The 23,378-nt window shown below is 37.9% G+C and overlaps 1 protein-coding gene across 2 annotated transcripts in view; it reads right to left on the reverse strand.

Annotated features, from left to right (window-relative positions):
* raph1a (Ras association (RalGDS/AF-6) and pleckstrin homology domains 1a) overlaps positions 1–23,378 on the reverse strand; it is a 104,035-nt gene that overhangs the window by 29,997 nt on the left and 50,660 nt on the right. For both annotated transcript variants that reach the window (XM_061970933.2, XM_061970932.2), the window contains exons 3-7: positions 3,614–3,742; positions 1,294–1,402; positions 1,090–1,220; positions 802–1,029; positions 581–730 (exon numbers count right to left, since the gene is read on the reverse strand). In XM_061970933.2, coding sequence (XP_061826917.2) covers positions 581–730; positions 802–1,029; positions 1,090–1,220; positions 1,294–1,402; positions 3,614–3,742 — 747 coding nt within the window. The remainder of the gene's footprint in view (positions 1–580; positions 731–801; positions 1,030–1,089; positions 1,221–1,293; positions 1,403–3,613; positions 3,743–23,378) is intronic.

The raw sequence follows: 23,378 nt of genomic DNA on the forward strand, positions 1-23,378 counted from the left end.
TTACCTCCAAATTCTTCAGGACAACCTCAAATCATCAGCCCAGAGGTTGGGTCTTGGGCGCAGTTGGGTGTTCCAACAGGACAATGACCCCAAACTCACGTCAAAAGTGGTAAGGGAATGGCTAAATCAGGCTAAAAATTATGTTTTAGATTGGCCTTCCCATAGTCCTGACTTAAACGTGTGGACAATGCTGAATAAACAAGTCCATGTCAGAAAACCAACAAATGTAGCTGAACTGCACCAATTTTGTCAAGAGGAGTGGTCAAAAACTCAACCAGAAGCTTGCCAGAAGCTTGTGGATGGCTACCAAAAGCGCCTTATTGCAGTGAAACTTGCCAAGGGACATGTAAGCAAATATTAACATTGCTGTATGTATACTTTTGACCCAGCAGATTTGGTCACATTTTCAGTAGACCCATAATAAATTCATAAAAGAACCAAACTTCATGAATGTTTTTTGTCACCAACAAGTATGTGTTCCAATCACTCTATCACAAAAAAATAAGAGTTGTAGAAATGATTGGAAACTCAATATATATATATATATATATATATATATAGTGAATATCAGATTGTTTACCTCGTGTTCGCTGACGGTGCCGACTGACCCCGTGCGCCGATGCTGTCGCTGGCCGGATGCCGGGCGGCGCACTGATGATGACGTGGCGGAGGCGGAGCTCAATGAGTGGGAGGAGTTTTGACGGGCAGCTTCATCCATACTCATGGACGCCTGAAGGCCCAGTCATGATGAATTATGCGTTACCTCACATCTTGCTAACAAATATAACATTCCTGAAAAACCTTCTCCAGCTGGGCTGTGATGTCATCCAGGCTGAAATTAGACGCCAGCGCCGGCCTGCCGTGTTGTCCTGCCGCGACTCTCACGGTGCCGGCGGGGGAAGCTCTGGTGCTGCTGCTGTTGCTGCTCGCCCCGCTGCTGCCGCCGCCGCCACCGCTGTGACTGCCGTCACCGCTGCCCCCTGCTGGATGTTGCTTGCTACTGCGCCCAGCCGGAGGCTTCTGCCGCACCTGCACCGAGACGCGACGTGAAAAAATTCCACTTGGCGCAGCTGACTTGCAGCGGCGTACCTTGGTGTCGGCGAGTGCCAGGCGCGCCTTGCTGCTCTGCTTGGGGTTGACGGTGCTGAGCTCCTGCTCGATGGAGCACAGGTCGGCCATGAGAGCGTCCAGATCCACGTTCTCCCCCTGGTTCAACGCCTCTGCACACGGCAAAGGAGCAGAGTGAGACATCTGCCACAGTTTTGGAAAATAACGTCTCTGATTGTGACTGACCGTTGATGTTGTAGATGGAGAACCTGTAGGAGAAGTTGGCCATGTTGGTTTCCTGTCTGAGCGGTGCCTTCTGCTGGGCGGGCCGCTCCGGGCGGCCGTCGTCCAGACTCTGACAAAACATCACGTCTCAACTTAGAAACTTTTTATTACATTTTAATAAGTCACATCAACAAAGAACATTTTTAGTTCAGTTTATATAGTGAGAAATGACATCAACTAAACAAATGTAAACATACACAATTAGGGGAAGTCTGATACGATACCAATATTGTATTGACTGATGTGGTACCAGCACCAATCCTACGTACTTGTAGTATTTCTTTTGCACTCTCTGCAGGTTTTAAGATCATACTGAATACAATTTAACACTTATTTACATCTGCCGATAAAAAACTAAAACATGAAGGAAAATTGTTTCTGTTAATTTCAGGGAAGAAAAGCAATCTATTATCAGTATGTGGTCAGTTTGATACATTTCCTACACTCAAGCTTCTAAAAGCAGCCCATGTAGGTCCACAAAATAATATCTAATAATCAGTTTTATATTTGATGATACACTGATCATACACTGGCCGATACCAACACTGATTACATGTATTAAATATACATGCATTTCTGGAGAATACTATTAACAGTTTAGTGATATCAAAACAATATTTAAATAATTAATACAATTTAATAGTACACATGAATAAAAGAAAAGTAAAAATAAATTCTTACTTTAAAAAAAAAAAAAAAAAAAAAAAAATTCCCTCAAAGTCGTCCTGTGTCCAAGGAATTGTTCTCCGAATTTGTAAACAGTAACCAAAAAATTGTTTTGAGAATATAAAAATATCGACGTAATCACTTCCGTATCGACTTTGTAGTTGTTGTTGACGTTTTGTAGTTTTTACTACAGATCTTTACACTGTACTTCAAATATGGTAGTACTGTAGTACTAAGGAACAGTACAGTATGCAAAGTTATGTTCCAAATATGGTAGTACTGTAGTACTAAAAAAAGAGTACAGTAAACAAAATTACAGTCATGGTCAAAAGTTTACATACACTTGTAAAGAACATAATGTCATGGCTGTCTTGAGTTTCCAATAATTTCTACAACTCTTATTTTTTTGTGATAGAGTGATTGGAGCACATACTTGTTGGTCACAAAAAACATTAATGAAGTTTGGTTCTTTTATGAATTTATTATGGGTCTACTGAAAATGTGACCAAATCTGCTGGGTCAAAAGTATACATACAGCAATGTTAATATTTGGTTACATTTCCCTTGGCAAGTTTCACTGCAATAAGGTGCTTTTGGTAGCCATCCACAAGCTTCTGGCAAGCTTCTGGTTGAATTTTTGACCACAAAATTGGTGCAGTTCAGCTAAATTTGTTGGTTTTCTGACATGAACTTGTTTCTTCAGCATTGTCCACACGTTTAAGTCAGGACTTTGGGAAGGCCATTCTAAAACCCTAAATTCTGGCCTGATTTAGCCATTCCTTTACCACTTTTGACTTGTGTAGACCCATAATAAATTCATAAAAGAACCAAACTTCATGAATGTTTTTTGTGACAAACAATGACTCTATCACAAAAAAATAAGAGTTGTAGAAATTATTGGAAACTCAAAACAGCCATGACATTATGTTCTCTACAAGTGTATGTAAACTTTTGACCACGACTATATGTTCCAAATATGGTAGTGCTGTAATGGTAAAAAAAAAAAAAGAGTACAGTATACAAAGTTATGTTCCAAATATGGTAGTACTGTAGTACTAAAAAAAGAGTACAGTATACAACGTTATGTTCCAAATATGGTAGCACTGTAGTACTAAAAAAAAAAAAAGAAAAAAAAAAAAAGAGTACAATAAACAAAGTTATGTTCCATATATGGTAGTACTTTAGTACTAAAAAAAGAGTACAGTATACAAAGTTATGTTCCATATATGGTAGTACTGTAGTACTAAAAAAAAAAAAAAGAGTACAGTATACAAAGTTATGTTCCATATATGGTAGTACTGTAGTACTAAAAAAAAAAAGAGTACAGTATACAAAGTTATGTTCCATATATGGTAGTACTGTAGTACTAAAAAAAGAGTACAGTATACAAAGTTATGTTCCATAAACTGTTGTTTCAACCATGAGATCTTCTTGCTGTTTTACTTGGTAGAAGTGTGATGCTACATACAGTATATGTGATTCTTTTATTTGATTTATTCACTTCTTTATGTCGTGCAATGTATTGTGGGTAATGATTGTTGACGTTGCTCGTTTCAGACAGAAAATATGTGGAGTGATTGTCACATTTGTCATGTGTACACATCTTAAATCTTACCTGTGTGAGCTTGTCCAGCTCCCCCAGCCAGGCTCCAAACATCTGGTCCAAGTCCTGGTCCTCCTTGTCGCTGTCTTCCTCCTCCTCATCCTCTCGGAGCTCCAGCTCCTCGTCCGACAGCTGCTCCATCTGAGGACAACAATTGTGGATCAATAGTGGATCAGTCATGGATAAGTAACTGATCAGAAGTGGATCAACAGTGGATCAATAGCGGATCAGAGGTGGATCAATAGTGGATCAGTCGTGGATAAGTAGTAGATCAATAGTGGAAAAGCAGTGGATCAATAGTGGATCAATAGTGGATAAGCAGTGGATCAGTAGTAGAGCAATAGTGGATCAGTAGTGGATCAATAGTGGATAAGCAGTGGCTCAGTAGTAGATCCATAGTGGATCAGTCGTGGAGAAGTATAGTGGATCAATAGTGGATAAGTAGTGGATCGAAGTGGGTCTATAGTGAATAAGTAGTTTATCAGTAGTGGATCAGCGGTGGATCAATATTTACTAGTATAATATCATACTAGCAAATATTAGCTATGCAATCTGGATTAGATGTGGATTGAAATTGGTTTACATTAGATTTTTTTTTATTTCATTCACAAAGAGCTTATCAGTTAGATGAACAATTAATATTATTATCCTATAAACTATAATTATAATGATCATTATTAGTACTGTTATTCGTATTATCATTATTATAATTATATCATTATTCTTATAATTTTTTGTCATGATCGTTATTATAATTCTTATCACTAGTATTTGTATTGCCATTATTGTTATGACCGTTATTAGCATATTTATTCATATAATTCTTATCATTATTCTTATTACGATTATCATTATCATTAATCTTATCACTTTTTTGTTATTATTGTCGTTATTTGTAATATCATTATTATGAGTTTATTCCTTTGTATTTGATTTTTAATATTATTAAATTATTCATTATTATCAATATATATTATTGAGTTTGTGAAACTCTTTGAGGCACTTGTGAATAAGGGCTGTATATTTTTTTGATTGATTATTATTAGTATTAAAGTACTAATAATAATAATTACTAACACTGTTAATAATATTACCATTATTATTATTACTAATAATTAAATAATGCTAATATGGACAAAGATTGTGGTAACTAAGAAATTGTAATGAGAAGCTACATAAATCTATTTTCGATTTTTAAAATGTATATCAAACAAACAGGTCAAGGATTGAAGCGCCATCCGGTGGCCATGATCATGTATTACATGCATCATGAGTACACTTTATGGCAGATTAGGACACATGAAGACGGATGGATGGAATATGAGTGATCAAATAAATTATTATAAATAATGCACAAGGCATGCTGGGAAGTCAATGCAACCAGGTGCACCAAAGGGCGGGGGGGGGGGGGGGGGGGGGGTCTCGCACAGGGCGCCGTTGAAGCTAAGCCCGCCATAGCACCCAGGCGGGGACGCCGGGGTGTGATCTAGCACACGTTGCTATTTCTAGGCTGCTGTTATGTTGTCGCCCCTCTCTGATGACACGTGTAGCCAACACACACACACACACACACACACACACACACACACACACACACACACACACACACACACACACACACACACACACACACACACACACACACACACACACACACACACACACACTGCGGTGCTATACAATTAGATGCTTGTGGAAATAGGCTGCTCTGTCATTTGGAGCAGCACAGAAGTCTCAGTGTGTGAGGAAGAAGTCCGCAGCTGCACTTGCACCACAACTGACTGGCGGCAAACTCACAGAACGAGCAGAGAAAAGCTGACATCATCAAAATGCAGCGACCGTCCCATACTTCTTATTTGTGAGGAGTCAGCATCAAACACTCTTGGACATTTACACTCAGGGAAGAAGGAAGCAGGAAGTCGGGAATAAGGAAGTAGGAAACGAGGAAGTAGGAAGTCTGGAATAAGGAAGCAGGAAGTAAGAAGTAGGAAACAAGGAAGCAGGAAGTAGGAAGTCAGGAATAAGGAAGCAGGAAGTAAGAAGTACAAGGAAGCAGGAAGTAGGAAGTCAGGAATAAGGAAGCAGGAATTGAGAAGTAGGGAACAAAGAAGCAGGAAGTCGGGAATAAGGAAGCAGGAAGTAAGAAGTAGGCAACAAGGAAGCAGGAAGTCGGGAATAAGGAAGCAGGAAGTAAGAAGTAGGAAACAAGGATGCCGGAAGTAGGAAGTCGGGAATAAGGAAGCAGGAAGTAAGAAGTAGGAAACAAGGAAGCAGGAAGTAGGACGTCGGGAATAAGGAAGTAAGAAGTATGAGACAAGGAAGCAGGAAGTCGGGAACAAGGAAGCAGAAAGAAATAAGTAAGGAACAAGGAAGCAGGAAGTACGATGTCGGGAATAAAGAAGTAGGAAACAAGGAAGAAGGAAGTAGGGAATAAAGAAGCAGGAAGTAAAAGTACAAGGAAGTAGGAAGTCAGGAAGCAAGAAGTAAGAATTAGGCAACAAGGAAGCAGGAAGTAGGAAGTCGGGAATAAAGAAGCAAGAAGTAAGAAGTAGGAAACAAGGAAGTAGGAAGTCAGGAATAAGGAAGCAGGAAGTAAGAAGTAGGAAACAAGGATGGCAGAAGTAGGAAGTCGGGAATAAAGAAGTAGGAAACAAGGAAACAGGAGGTAGGAAATCGGGAACAAGGAAGCAGGAAGTAAGAAGTAGGAAACAAGGAAGCAGGAAGTAGGATGTCGGGAATAAGTAAGTAAGAAGTATGAAACAAGGAAGCAGGAAGTCGGGAACAAGGAAGAAGGAAGTCGGGAATAAGGAAGCAAGAAGTAAGAATTAGGCAACAAGGAAGCAGGAAGTAGGAAGTCGGGAAGAAAGAAGCAAGAAGTAAGAAGTAGGAAACAAGGAAGTAGGAAGTCAGGAATAAGGAAGCAGGAAGTAAGAAGTAGGAAACAAGGATGGCAGAAGTAGGAAGTCGGGAATAAAGAAGTAGGAAACAAGGAAACAGGAGGTAGGAAATCGGGAACAAGGAAGCAGGAAGTAAGAAGTAGGAAACAAGGAAGCAGGAAGTAGGATGTCGGGAATAAGGAAGTAAGAAGTATGAAACAAGGAAGCAGGAAGTCGGGAACAAGGAAGCAGGAAGTAATAAGTAGGGAACAAGGAAGCAGGAAGTACGATGTCGGGAATAAAGAAGTAGGAAACAAGGAAGCAGGAAGTCGGGAATAAGGAAGCAGGAAGTAAGAAACAAGGAAGAAGTAAGACGTACAAGGAAGCAGGAAGTAAGAATTCAGGAATAAGGAAGCAGGAAGTAAGAAGTAGGGAACAAGGAAGCAGGAAGTCGGGAATAAGGAAGCAGTAAGTAAGAAGTAGGTAACAAGGAAGCAGGAAGTAGGAAGTCAGGAAGTAAGAAGTAGGAAACAAGGAAGCATGAAGTAGGAAGTCGGGAATAAGGAAGCAGGAAGTAAGACGTATGGAACAAGGATGATTTTTATTATGTAAATGTTATATTTTTTATCATCATGTGATAGCAGGGACCCTGCCATTCAAAACTAAGCTGCTACCTTACTAATGATTAATGTAACTATAGCTGAAACAAATAGTACAATAGCAATAGGAGAGACTATTCATCCCTGAACACCATGGAGTTCATGTAGGCTTTATGATGCACTTACATTATTGTATCAACTATCAGAGACAGAAACTGTTCATTTAACGTAATGCCCTATTTTGCTGCTTCAACACAGCTCAATAAACACAGAAAAAGTAGTTGTTAACTGTATGTCAATAATGCTTGTCTTTCTCTCAGACAGCGATTTGCTGTCCGTAACGCAGGCACGCACACACGCACACACCGCAAAATGAGCTAACGTTAAGCTAAAAGCTAATTAGCCTTCACCTCAAGGACTGCGAGTGAGCTGAGCTGCCGCTTATGTTTCTAGAACGTCAACGGGCTCAAAGTGATGTTACTAGTAGTTGACTTGGAAGTGTTTATTATAATTTGGGGAGAGTCCGCTGCATTATGCTCACCTGCTAAACACCTTTCTGCTCAACCCACCGTCTCTCCTCTCTGCCTGCCTGAGCACTGCGTCCATGCGCTCTGAATACGCACTGCTGATTGGCTGTTAAATGCATTCTGAATACGCACTGCTGATTGGCTGTTACATGCACTCTGAATACGCACTGCTGATTGGCTGTTACCGCTCTACGTGTAACCAATCAGATGGTTGTGTGGGTGGGACAATGCTGGGTCCTGCAGAGACGTACGGACGGACAGAGGCAGAGGCACAATTAAGCGGAGCAGCTTGTTAAGACTTTAGTTTAGGCGGTGGCTCTTTGTTGTTAAGTCGGCCGCCTTAACAACAAAGCGCTGCGGAAAAACCTTGTAGAAAGTAAGTATAATGTAAGTACAAAGTAAATATAATTTAAGTACAAAGTACAATGTAGAAATAATGTAAGTATATAGCGTAAGAACAAAATAAGTATAAAATAATTAACAAGTATAAAATAACTACAATGTAAGTATATTATGTACGTAGATAATGTAATAACAGTAATACTAACAATATTAACAGTATCAATAATAGCAATAATAAGTTAAAGTTAAAGTACCCATTATAGTCACACACACACGAGGTGTGGCGAAATTATTCTCTGCATTTGACCCATCAGCCTTGATCACCCACTGGGAGGTGAGAGCAGCAGTGAGCAGCAGCAGTGGCCGCGCCCGGGAATCATTTTTGGTGATTTAACCCCCAATTCCAACCCTTGATGCTGAGTGTCAAGCAGAGAGGTAATGGGTCCCATTTTTATAGTCTTTGGTATGACTCGGCCGGGGTTTGAACTCACGACCTACCGATTTCAGGGCGGACACTCTAGTTAGTAGTAACAATATTATTATAACAATGACGATAATAATAATAACAATGATGATAAAAACAATAACAAAAATATATTAATCGTAATATAGCAATCATACATTGCGACCCCAGGAGGGGCAAGTGGTAGAAAATTAATGAATAGCAATAATATTGATAATAATTTGAATAGGAATAATGATACAAATAAAATGAAAAATAAATAAAATGAAATAGCCTAATAATAGCACAAATAATACAAATAGGAATCATAATAAATGTAACAATAATTATTTTCATTTTTGGACACACTATGTTTCAATGATTCTTTTAATTATTTTTTTCAATTATAGTTTTTTTTGCAGATGAATATTTTGTATTGGAGATGCCCTCTTTTGTTTGAACTGAGTAGTTTGTTGTGTTCGAAATCAATTGGTGAACAAAATAACAATCATAATAATATTAATTTAGGCAGGGGTGCCCACACCTTTTCAGCAGGCGAGCTACTTTTTAAATGACCAAGTCGAGGTGCTCTACTTCATTCATTCATTAATTTATACATATATATATACATATATATATATATATATATATATATATATATATATATATATATATATATACATATATATATATATATATATATATATAAATATATATATATATATATATATATATAATATATATATATATATATATATATATATATATATATATATACACACATCAAATCAAATCAACTTTATTTATATATATATATACACACACACACACACACACACACACACACACACACACACACACATACACACACACACACACACACACATACATGCATATATACACACATATACATATATACATACACACATATACATATACATGCATATATATAATAATGGATTAGATTGTATATCGCGCTTTTCTATTGTTAAATACTCAAAGTGGGCAGCGATTTGGATGTCAAGAGGCAAACATACATACATACACGCACGTGTGTGTGTGTATATATATATATATATATATATATATATATATATATATATATATATATATATATATATATATATAAATAATTTATATTTATTTATTTTGCCGTTTTTGTTCACATGTTAAAGGTGTTTTAATGAATATACATGCATGTTTAACACATGAAGACATGAATATAAGTTGGTGTATTAACTGATTCTGATGATTTGCATTGATTGGAATCAGACGGTAGTGCTGACAACTTCCACACCACATGAAAGTGGTAGGTTTTTGGCATCTTATTCGTCCAGCTTCTATGCATTGGCGGCAAACTCAGTTGCTTGCTAGCTTGTGTGTGCTAGCTTTCTGAGACTCTTATTTTGTTAGCGCAGGCAGGATGGAGCATCACTTTTATTGTGAGCATCACTTTCATTGTGAAGACAGGAACTGCGCGGTCGGTCTTTGAGTCTTTTGACGGCACGTACGATTGAAATAAAAAGTGTTTCTCGCCTTCCTGTCTGTCGGCGTGACGAAGTTGGTAGAGTGGCCGTGCCAGCAATCAGAGGGTTGCTGGTTACTGGGGTTCAATCCCCTCCTTCTACCATCCTAGTCACGTCCGTTGTGTCCTTGGGCAAGACACTTCACCCTTGCTCCTGATGGCTGCTGGTTAGCGCCTTGCATGGCAGCTCCCGCCATCAGTGTGTGAATGTGTGTGTGAATGGGTGAATGTGGAAATAGTGTCAAAGCGCTTTGAGTACCTTGAAGGTAGAAAAGCGCTATACAAGTATAACCCATTTATAATTTATTTTTTCTTAATAATGATCTGGTAGCAGCCAGCGTCATCTCACAAGACCCTCGGGTGTTGTGAATGTCAATCAAGTGACGAAAGTGACATCTCGGTGAAAATTGATGATCGCTATCTTTTAGGTAGAGATGTCCGATATTATCGGCCGATAAATGCTTTAAAATGTAATATCGGAAATTATAGGTATCGGTTTCAAAAAGTAAAATTTCTGACTTTTAAAAACGCCGCTGTACGGAGTGGTACACGGACGTAGGGAGAAGTACAGAGCGCCAATAAACCTTAAAGGCACTGCCTTTGCGTGCCGGCCCAATCACATAATATCTACGGCTTTTCACACACACAAGTGAATGCAAAGCATACTTGGTCAACAGCCATACAGGTCACACTGAGGGTGGCCGTAAAAACAACTTTAACACTGTTACAAATATGCGCCACACTGTGAACCCACACCAAACAAGAATGACAAACATTTCAGGAGAACATCCGCACCGTAACACAACATAAACACAACAGAACAAATACCCAGAACCCCTTGCAGCACTAACTCTTCCGGGACGCTACAATATACACCTCCCACTACCCCCTAACCCCCCCCACCTCAACCTCCTCATGCTCTGTCAGGGAGAGCATGTCCCAAATTCCAAGCTGCTGTTTTGAGGCATGTTAAAAAAAAGAATGCACTTTGTGACTTCAAGAATAAATATGGCAGTGCCATGTTGGCATTATTTTCCATAACTTGAGTTGATTTATTTCGGAAAACCTTGTTACATTGTTTAATGCAGGGGTGTCAAACTGAAATACAGAGTGGGCCAAAATTGAATACTGAACAAAGCCGCGGGCCAAGGTTGAACAAATTAACCCTAAACGTACTCTACGAGCTATCGTCACGTCCGCTTTTCATCCATTCTAACATCATTCAGACCCAGTCACAAGATATGTGCGGCTTCTATACGCACACATGAGCGAATGCAACGCATACTTCATCAACAATGATACAGGTTACACTGAGGGTGCCAGTATAAAAACTTTAACACTGTTAGAAATATACGCCACACTGTGAATCTACACCAAACAAGATAGACAAACACATTTCGGGAGAACATCCGCACCGTAACACAATGGCCTAGTGGTTAGTGTCCGCCCTGAGATCGGTAGCTTGTGGGTTTCAAACCCCGGCCGAGTCATACCAAAGACTATAAAAATGGGACCCATTACCTCCCTGCTTGGCACTCAGCATCAAGGGTTAGAATTAGGGGTTAAATCACCAAAAATGATTCCCGGGCGCGGCACCGCTGCTGCCCACACCTCCCAGGGGGTGATCAAGGGGATGGGTCAAATGCAGAGGATAAATTTCACCACACCTAGTGTGTGTGTGACAATCATTGGTACTTTAACTTTAACTTTAATAAACACAACAGAACAAATACCCAGAATCCTTTGCAGCACTAACTCTTCCGGGACGCTACAAAATACCCCCCCCCCACACAAACACACACACCTTGTAGCGTCCCCGAAGAGTTAGTGCTGCAAAGGGTTCTGGTTTGGTGTGGATTCACAGTGTGGCGTATATTTCTAACAGTGTTAAAGTTTTTTATTCGGCTACCCTCAGTGTAACCTATATCATACTGCACATGTTACGGGACTTGGCTGGCTGGCTGGCTGGCTGGCTGGAGGATCGGCGGGCCAGCTTTAGTGTTAATTTGATATCGCCTCAAGGGCCAAGTGAAATTACACAGTGGGCCAAATTTGGCCCGCGGGCCAGAGTTTGACACCCGTGATTTAATGCATCCAGCGAGGCATCACAACAAAATTAGGCATAATAATGTGTTAATTCCATGACTGTATATATTGGTATCGGTTGATATCGGAATCGGTAATTAAGAGTTGGGCAATATCGGAATATCGGATATCAGCAAAAAAGCCATTATCGGACATCTTTACTTTTAGGACTATTTTTTTAATGCCTGGCTGGCGATCGACTGACACACCCTCCGCCATCGACCGGTAACTCGCCATCGACGTAATGGGCACCCCTGAATTAAGGGAACGGTCCATTTGAGTTTTAATTCACTTATTGGAATGCAGTGAAAAACACTGTAAGATGTCCGGTGGGATATGTAGTGGTTATCTACTACCGCCATTGCTTCCTAAGCAGCATAAAAACCCCTAAAACGCCTTCTCAACAGTCCATCATCATCACCGCCTCCTCCTTGTCCGTTACCACGGCAGCCAAAATAGAAAACGTACATCTGGCCCACATTTCTGGCTGTTTGGTGTTCCACAGCAGGGGGCGCTGAGGTCAGCACAACACACAATAGGGGGGCGGGTCGCCATTAAGCTAACAAACATCTTTGCTCGCGAGCGTCTCCTTCATGGCGTGCACATCGACTGCAGTCAAATGCTCCAAACATCGATCGGCTAAAGAAATGAGCGGAAGCGCAGGGCGGGGGACGGACTCAGCACGCCTCCACGCCTCCCCCAGGATTTACTGTATACTCCTCCCTGCTGGCGTGGGGTTGGGGGCAGGAAGAGGAAATGATGTCATCCTCCCGTGCTGGCTCTCAGGGGAAGTGATATCATTGTTGATCTGGCAGATTTCACTTCCTCTGCTCCTCTTCCTTGGTTTTGTCCGATAGAGACCCATAAAAATCACGTTAACGCTACGGAGGAGCCACGTCACGGTGCAGCCGCCATTTTCCCCTCACGTCCGACACACAACAGGCTGGAAATGTTGTGAAATAACACCTCTCTGACGGAGCAATAATATCATCTTTACACGGACGGCATTTTCAATAATCATAATGAAACAGTCCCTCAAGGAATTGGTGGTTTCACGCACAACAAAATTAGCTTTAAAAAAGTGTAAAATTCAGTTAGCATATGTCAAGTAGCAAGTTAAATGCCCTTATGGGTAAACGGTTGCAAAATTAGCAAAATGAGTTTGTTAAAATTAGCGTGCTAACAGTTAGCATAGGCCATGTACCAAGGTATATCAGTTTAAAGTGTACAGCTGCGAAATTAGCTTTAAAAAAGTGTAAAAATTTAGTTACCATATGTCTAGTAACAAGTTACAGTAAATGCCATTTGGGGTAAACGGTTGCAAAATTTGCTAAATTAGTTAGCATGTTATTGTTAGAATATCATCATGTTAACATTAGCGTGCTAACAGTTTGCATAGGCCATGTACCAAGTTATATCAGTTTAAAATGTACAGCTGCGAAATTAGCTTAAAAAAAGTGTACAAATTTAAACAGTTGCAAAATTTGCTGAATTAGTTAGCATGTTAATGTTAGAATATCATGTTAACGTTAGCGTGTTAACAGTTAGCATAGGCCATGTACCAAGTTATATCAGTTTAAAGTGTACGCCTGCGAAATTAGCTTAAAAAGGTGTAAAAATTTAGTTAGCATATGTCAAGTAACAAGTTAAATTCCCTTTGGGGTAAACGGTGGCAAAATTTGCTAAATTAGTTAGCATGTTAACGTTAGAATATCATCATGTTAACATTAGCGTGCTAAGAGTTAGCATAGGCCATGTACCAAGTTATATCAGTTTAAAATGTACAGCTGCGAAATTAGCTTAAAAAAAGTGTAAAAATGAAGTTAGCATATGTCAAGTAACAAGTTAAATGCCCTTTGGGGTAAACGATGGCAAAATTTGCTAAAATAGTTAGCATGCTAATGTTAGAAAATGATCATGTTAACATTAGCGTGCTAACAGTTAGCATAGGCTATGTACCAAGTTATATCAGTTTAAAATTATACAGCTGCGAAATTAGCTTTAAAAAAGTGTAAAAATGAAGTTAGCATATGTCAAGTAACAAGTTAAATGCCCTTTGGGGTAAACGGTGGCAAAATTTGCTAAATTAGTTAACATGTTAATGTTAGAATATCATCATGTTAACATTAGCGTGCTAACAGTTAGCATAGGCCATGTACCAAGTTATATCAGTTTAAAGTGTACAGCTGCGAAATTAGCTTAAAAAAAGTGTAAAAATGTAGTTAGCATATGTCAAGCAACAAGTTAAATGCCATTTGGAGTAAACGGTTGCAAAATTTGCTAAATTAGTTAGCATGTTAATGTTAGAATATCATGTTAACATTAGCGTGCTAACAGTGAGCATAGGCCATGTACCAAGTTATATCAGTTTAAAGTGTACCGCTGCGAAATTAGCTTAAAAAAGTGTAAAAATTTAGTTAGCATATGTCAAGCAACAAGTTAAATGCCATTTGGAGTAAACGGTTGCAAAATTTGCTAAATTAGTTAGCACGTTAATGTTAGAATATCATGTTAACATTAGCGTGCTAACAGTTAGCATAGGCCATGTACCAAGTTATATCAGTTTAAAGTGTACCGCTGCGAAATTAGCTTAAAAAAGTGTAAAAATGTAGTTAGCATATGTCAAGTAACAAGTTAAATGCCCTTTGGGGTAAACGATGGCAAAATTTGCTAAAATAGTTAGCATGCTAACGTTAGAATATGATCATGTTAACATTAGCGTGCTAACAGTTAGCATAGGCTATGTACCAAGTTATCTGTTTAAAGTGTACCGCTTGCGAAATTAGCTTAAAAAAGTGTAAAAATGTAGTTAGCATATGTCAAGTAACAAGTTAAATGCCCTTTGGGGTAAACGGTTGCAAAATTAGCTAAATTAGTTAGCATGTTATTGTTAGAATATCATCATGTTAACATTAGCGTGCTAACAGTTAGCATAGGCCATGTACCAAGTTATATCAGTTTAAAGTGTACAGCTGCGAAATTAGCTGAAAAAAAGTGTAAAAATGTAGTTAGCATATGTCAAGCAACAAGTTAAATGCCATTTGGAGTAAACGGTTGCAAAATTTGCTAAATTAGTTAGCATGTTAATGTTAGAATATCATGTTAACATTAGCGTGCTAACAGTGAGCATAGGCCATGTACCAAGTTATATCAGTTTAAAGTGTACCGCTGCGAAATTAGCTTAAAAAAAGTGTAAATATTTAGTTAGCATACGTCTAGTAACAAGTTAAATGCCCTTTGGGGTAAACGATGGCAACATTTGATAAATTAGTTAGCATGTTAATGTTAGAATATGATCATGTTAACATTTGCGTGCTAACAGTTAGCATAGGCCATGTACCAATTTGCAGTCGTCCAAAGTGGACGACTGCAAATTTAGCTATAAAGTTTAAAATTTAGTTAGCACATATAAAGTACCAAGTTATATGCCCTTTGATATAAACATTTGGAAAATTTTCTCAAAAAACGTTGGCATTTTATGTTAGCATACTACCAAGTTATACGACTCTAAGGTGTACGGCTGTGGAATTAGCTTAAGAACGTGTAAAATTCAGTTAGCATATATCAAATGTTTACGTTCTCTGAAGTAAACAACTGCAAAATTATCAAAATAAGTTAGCATGTTAATATTAGCAGCCTAGCATGCTAACAGTTGGCATGTGTCAAGTTCCAAGTTATATGACTCTAAAGTGTGCGGCTGAGAAATTAGCAAAAAAAAAGTGTAAATTTCAGTTAGCATATGTTAAGTAGCAATTTATATGTTCTCTGAGATAAACGGTTGCTAAATAGCACCCCTACAAGGAACACTTAAAATATTGATAAATACATAACAATAAATACAATTACAGGTTGATTCAATAGTAATGAAAAAAAAAAAGCCTCAGAACTTCCCAACGTTCTGAAAAATGACAGTCGTCATGACAACGGCATGTTTGTGTAAGTGACCCTTGTTGACAAAAGGCAGGAAAATGTGTTAAAACATGCTGAGTCCTACAAATACACCACATGGTGGCGCTAGGGTTGCACGGTATACTAGTAAAGTACTGCAATTCTAATGATTCATAAACGGTACTATACCGCCTTAAAGGTAGAAGTTCCACCCCCTTTTTTTGAAACTGGCATGACATTGCTTGTTTTACGAGCAGAGAAGCATGTTCGACAATGCACACACACACGGAGTACTTACAAGCAGACACACTGTGGAGACAGAAAAGGGAGAACGGACGCATTTTGTTCTAAAAACTAAAGATAAAGGTGAAGTTATAACACTGAAAGACCCTCAGGAAGAGGTACTTTAAGACATGGCTAGCTCGCGGCTAATGTCCATTTTTTAGCTACTTCTAAATCACTAATCCTTGTCTCCATGGCGACAAATAAAGCAAGTTTCTTACAAGTCTCATTATCACTGGAGGACGAGGAATATCTAAACATGCTTCACTACACACCGTAGGAGGATACAATAGCTAACAAGATAGCACTCCTGAATGTAAACAAAATGCAATTGGTGAATCTACACCTGACATCCACTGTAATGATACCAAGTACAAGAGCGTATCTAGTCGATACTACTATGATTACATCAATATTTTTTATTGTCACAAATTTTTTTTTATTTCATATTATGTTTATAAAGTAAGTAAATATGTTCCTGGACTAGAGATGTCTGATAATGTTTTTTTTGCCGATATCCGATATTCCGATATTGTCCAACTCTTAATTACCGATTCCGATATCAACCGATACTGATATATACAGTCGTGAAATTAACACATTATTATGCCTAATTTTGTTGGTTTTCCAAAATAAATCAACTCAAGTTATGGAAAAAAATGCCAACATGGCACTGCCATATTTATTATTGAAGTCACAAAGTGCATTATTTTTTTTAAATGCCTCAAAACAGCAGCTTGGAATTTGGGACATGCTCTCCCTGAGAGAGCATGAGGAGGTTGAGGTGGGGGTGGGAGAGTAGCGGGGGTGTATATTGTAGCGTCCCGAAAGAGTTAGTGCTGCAAGGGGTTCTGGGTATTTGTTCTGTTGTGTTTATGTTGTGTTACGGTGTGGATGTTCTCCCGAAATGTGTTTGTCATTCTTGTTTGGTGTGGGTTCACAGTGTGGCGCATATTTCTAACAGTGTTAAAGTTGTTTAGACTTAGACTTAGACAAACTTTAATGATCCACAAGGGAAATTGTTCAACATTGTCATGTTTATACGGCTACCCTCAGTGTGACCTGTATGGCTGTTGACCAAGTATGAATTGCATTCACTTGTGTGTGTGAAAAGCCGTAGATATTATGTGACTGGGCCGGCACGCAAAGGCAGTGCCTTTAAGGTTTATTGGCGCTCTGTACTTCTCCCTACGGCGTTTTAAAAAGTGATACATTTTTCTTTTTGAAACAGATACCGATAATTTTGAAACCGATACCGATAATTTCCGATATTAAATTTTAAAGCATTTATCGGCCGATAATATCGGCAGTCCGATATTATTGGACATCTCTATCCTGGACACATGAGGACTTTGAATATGACCAATGTATGATCCTGTAACTACTTGGTATCGGATCGATACCTAAATGTGTGGTATCATCCAAAACTAATGTAAAGTATCAAACAACAGAAGAATAAGTGATTATTACATTTTAACAGAAGTGTAGATAGAACATGTTGAAACTGAAAATAAGCTGATATTAAAAGTAAATGAACAAGTAGATTAATAATCCGTTTTTACAGTTTGTCCCTCAAAATGTTGACAAAATAATAGAATGATAAATGACACAATATGTTACTGCATACGTCAGCAGACTAATTAGGAGGCTTTGTTTGTTTACTTACTACTAAAAGATAAGTTGTCTTGTATGTTCACTATTTTATTTAAGGACTAAATTGCAATAAGAAACATATGTTTAATGTACCATACAAGTTTTTGTTAAAATAAAGACATTAATGACATTTTTTGTGGTCCTCTTTATTTAGAAAAGTATCAAAAAGTATCAAAAGACATTTTGATACTAGGTAGCGCTGTTATTAAAGTGACGTCACTTGAGGAGCGTCCAACATTGAAACATGCTTTTATTGAAGACCACATTCTGATGTTTATGGATTCCTTTCATTTTGCCCTGGATGTCAATTATGGCCTCGCTCCACAAGTCCTGCCTAAAAATACGAGGCGGCCTTATAGCCCTGTGGGAACGCAGCGCGGTGGAGGAACGCTGAAGTAGCTTTAAAAAAGGTTTCCGCTCAAGGCGTGTGTGCAAGTGGTCCTCGTGGTCCAGATGCTGGTTCTGCTTGTTGATGCTTCCAAGCGGAGCGCGCGATATCGCGAGAAACGCGTCCAAGTTATATGAGTTTAAAGTGTACGGCTGCGAAATGATCTAGAAAAAGTGTAAAATTCAGTTGGCATATGTCAAGTACCAATATATATGCTATTTGGGGCAAACAGTTGCAAAATATAAAAAAAAAAAAAAAAAGCTAGCATGTTAATGTTATCATACTAACTTTAGCCTGCTAACAGTTAGCATAGGTCATGTTCCATATCTCATATCTAAGGTGTATGGCGACATAATTAGCAAAAAAAGTGTAAAATTCAGTTAGCATATGTCAAGTACCAATATATATGCTATTTGGGGTAAACTGTTGCAAAATCAAAAAAATAAGCTAGTATGTTAATGTTAGTGTACTAACTTTAGCCTGCTAACAGTTAGCATAGGTCATGTACCATATCTCATATCTAAGGTGTATGGCGACATAATTAGCAAAAAAAGTGTAAAATTCAGTTAGCATTTGTCAAGTACCAATATATAAACTATTTGGGGTAAACTGTTGCAAAAATTAAAAAAAGAAGCTAGTATGTTAATGTTAGTGTACTAACTTTAGCCTTCTAACAGTTAGCATAGGTCATGTTCCATATCTCATATCTAAGGTGTATGGCGACATAATTAGCAAAAAAAAAGTGTAAAATTCAGTTAGCATATGTCAAGTACCAATATATATGCTATTTGGGGTAAACTGTTGCAAAATCAAAAAAATAAGCTAGTATGTAATGTTAGTGTACTAACTTTAGCCTGCTAACAGTTGGCACAGGTCATGTTCCATATCTCATATCTAAGGTGTATGGCGACATAATTAGCAAAAAAAGTGTAAAATTCAGTTAGCACATGTCAAGTACCAATATATATGCTATTTGGGGTAAACTGTTGCAAAATAAAAAAAATAAAAAAAAGCTAGTTTGTTAATGTTAGTGTACTAACTTTAGCCTGCTAACAGTTAGCATAGGTCATGTTCCATATCTCATATCTAAGGTGTATGGCGACATAATTAGCAAAAAAAGTGTAAAATTCAGTTAGCACATGTCAAGTACCAATATATATGCTATTTGGGGTAAACTGTTGCAAAATTAAAAAAAAAAAAAAGCTAGTTTGTTAATGTTAGTGTACTAACTTTAGCCTGCTAACAGTTAGCATAGGTCATGTTCCATATCTCATATCTAAGGTGTATGGCGACATAATTAGCAAAAAAAGTGTAAAATTCAGTTAGCACATGTCAAGTACCAATATATATGCTATTTGGGGTAAACTGTTGTAAAATTTAAAAAAAAAAAAGCTAGTTTGTTAATGTTAGTGTACTAACTTTAGCCTGCTAACAGTTAGCATAGGTCATGTTCCATATCTCATATCTAAGGTGTATGGCGAAACGTCAGCGGTCACGGCCTGGAGGGTCTTTGCTTTGTTGCGCCCTAAAAAGTGTTAACACTAAGTATTGTACTTATTGATTGTAACGTGCCGCCATGTAAATTTGCTAATGCTAATCAGTCAATGTATATCAAGCTAGCGCATTACTTACATTGGAGCATTTTTTTAGTCAATTACTGTGTTGGCACTGAAAAGTGCAATTGGTTGGGGCCGCTCTTTGTGCTGCTGGAGTGATAGCCAAGTGCCTCAAGCGCGACCCTGGTATGGTAACAAGACAAGACCCGCGGGATTTGGTTGGTGACAAAAGAGCACCGGATTCGGTACCAATCCCGACACAAGATGAGTTGCCCGTGAAGCTTTTAGATGGGGGAGGGGCCACAGCAGGAGCCGGTGCTCGTTGAGAAGAGCGATATGGGCTTGTCATTTCAGAGTCTCCACTAGATTTGTCGCCACTCAATTTTTTTTTAGCATAAACAGAAGTTAAATGGAAATATAATCAGAGCAACTAAGACGACATCATAGTGATGGGTAAAGGAGGCTGTGTGAGTGTTTGGAACATGCACTAACTGTACTGACACTCCACTGATACTGTGTCGGTATTTCATAATGGCCGTCATCCCATTTGATCTGCAAATATAGGAATCCATTTTTTCTTTTAAATAAATAGTTGTGTTGAAAGAAATGTGAAATGTGCAACTCTGTAGAAAAGGAGCCATTTGAGGGGAGGAAAAGGTCAAAGTCCATCCAGTGTTATAGTTCTGGAAAAAACAATCAGTGCTTTGTAACTGAAACATGACTTCTCACACGACTACTTCAAAAGGCATCAAGGGCAATTCTCAGGACAGTGGAGGAAGACCGAGTCCAGTAGTCTCTAGGACAAGAACTTTGTTGATGTATTTTTGGGGGAATTTTCACTTGTAAAATTGCACAAAAAATCATTTAAAAATTAGATTTTTTTTTGTATTACTTTTTTATTAAATGAAGTAAATCTACTCGTCAAAGTATGTGAGCACACTTTAAAAAAATTAGAAGAAAAAAAAGGAAAATTGAGGGAAAAAAAGAAAATTGGGGGAAAAAGGAAAATTGGGGGGGGGAAATTTGAGAGGAAAATTGAGGGGAAAAAGAGGAAAATTGAAGGGAAAAAATAAGAAAATTGAGGGGAAAAAATAGGAACATTGAGGGTAAAAAAGAGGAAATTTGGGGAAAAAAGAGGAAAATTTTGAAAAATAAGGACAATTGAGGGGAAAAAATAGGAACATTTAGGGGGAAAAGAGGAAAATTGGGGAAAAAAGAGGAAAATTGGTAGAAAAAGAGGAAAATTGAGAGGAAAATTGAGGGGAAAAAAGAGGAAAATTGAGGGGGGGGAATTTGAGGGGGAAAAAGAGGAAAATTGAGGAGAAAAAGAGGAAAATTGAAGGGAAAAAATAAGAAAATTGAGGGGAAAAAATAGGAACATTGAGGGGAAAAAAGAGAAAATTTGGGGGAAAAAGAGGAAAATTGAGAAAAATAAGGAAAATTGAGGGGAAAAAATAGGAACATTTAGAGGAAAAAGAGGAAAATTGGTAGAAAAAGAGGAAAATTGAGAGGAACATTGAGGGGAAAAAAGAGGAAAATTGAGGGGGGAAAAGAAAAATGTAGGAAAAAGAGGAAAATTAGTAGAAAAAGAGCAAAATTGGGTAAACAAAGAGGAAAATTGGGAAAAATAAGGAAAATTGAGGAGAAAAAAGGAAAATTTAGGGGAAAGAGAAAAGCTGAGGAAAAAAAGAGGGAAATTGGTAGAAAAAGACAAAAATTGAGGGGGAAAAGACGAAAATTGAGGGTGAAAAAATTTAAATGTAGGAAAAAAAGAGGAAAATTGGTAGAAAAAGAGGAAAATTGAGTGAAAAAAAGAGAAAAATTGAGGGGAACAATTTGGAAATTTGGGGAAAAAAAGAGGAAATTTGAGGAGAATTGGGGGGGAAATCGGAAAATTGGGGAAAAAAGAGGAACATTGGGGAGAAATAGGTAAATTGAAGGAAAAAATAAGTAAATTGAGGGAAAAAAATAGGAACATTTAAGGAAAAAAATAGGAAAATTGAAGAAAAAAAGAGGAACATTGGAGGAATTAAAAAAGGAAAATTGGGGGAAAAGAGGAAAATTGGGGAAAAATTAGGGCTCCCGGAGAGTCAGTCATAAAAACGGTAAAAATAAGTCATATAATATACTTTTTTTTTTCAACACTTAAATCTCTAAATCAACTTCAGTTTTGTCGATACAAAGTAATTTATTTCATTTTTATGAATGTACTGTTTTATGCCAAAAACACAATATTCAATGTTTTATGCCTCAAAAAATTTAAATTTTTTATGTGAAATAATTGGAGACTTAAATAGGTCAATAATTTATAACATTGATTTTGATGTATTATTTTTTTAAGCAATGACAGTTTAAAACAATCCCATAAAAACTATTTGAGGATCCAAAAGGGGCCCACTCATAAAAGTGTTAAAAATGAGTAATACATTTTTTTGCTTTCAAAGCTTAAATCTCTAGATCAACTTCAGATCTATTTGTCGATTACATGTTTTTATTGTTTTTTGATGCTTGTTTGTTTTATGCCCTTTTTGTCAAAGAAAACGGGTTTTAATATGGTAAAACAAAATGTGCAATATTTACCCCAAAACAAAATTCAAAGTGTAATATTTGATGTTAAGTAATTGCAGCCTTGAAATAGGTCAATAATTCATAACATCAATTTTAATTATTTAAATTATTTTTTTTTTGAGCAATGACATTTTTGAATAAAAAATATTAATATTATTCAACTCAACATTGCAACTATTTATCATTACATTTAACCTGTTCTTTCTTTTATTCCACTTTTTTTAAATAGCATTTTTGAAATGTGCCGGTGGCCGTTAAAAATGAGCCGCAAATGGCCACACTTTGGACACCACTGCTCTACAACTCTTTGTAACTAACAGTGTTCGGATTGTAAACAACAAGTATGCTCGCTAGACGATGCTAACTAGCTAGATGTTTCGGTGCTTCTGATCGTCTCCCTGTCCTGCAACTCCGTGCGGCGTTTAGGCAAGAAGAAGTCGCCGGCGAGTGAGGCGAATGTCAGCAATTTCTGTTTGGATTTGAATATTTAATCAAAAAACCTGGAAGTGATATTTTGACGCGAAAATGAGTGTTTAAAAATCGCGGGAATTTCCCAAGCCTGCACTTTAATCAACATTTTTTTTGGGGACAGATTAAACAATTCAAGAAGTAATCGTTTGCAGCAGCCCTAAATAGAATCTCAGTTGTCAATCCTTCCTGCTCCGTCCTCTTATTCTCTGGCAGAGCAGCAGCCTGGGTTTCATCCGGCAACACAACACACGTTCCCTGACGATGCAACACTGCACCTCTCACACGGTGGCCTTCCTTTGAATCCAGCTCCTCTACTGCAGGCAGGACACACCCTTCTAACCTCAAACAAGCACTCTGCGTACATATATTTATATACACGCCATGTACTTTCAAGTGTACGCGCACCCACTGGATGCATTTACAGTTCGTCCACAAACTCACTTCTGCAGGATGACTGGAATGAAATATGACATAAGAAGAATTGCCCTGTTTAAGTAGGCACAGATATGTATTGTTTGTAGTCACATTGGCATTAACAGCTGTGGCTGTAGGCAATCTCCTGACGTAAAAAAAAA

Source organism: Nerophis lumbriciformis, linkage group LG13 (genome assembly GCF_033978685.3).
Source record: "Nerophis lumbriciformis linkage group LG13, RoL_Nlum_v2.1, whole genome shotgun sequence".
In the NCBI taxonomy this organism is placed as follows: Eukaryota; Metazoa; Chordata; class Actinopteri; order Syngnathiformes; family Syngnathidae; genus Nerophis; species Nerophis lumbriciformis.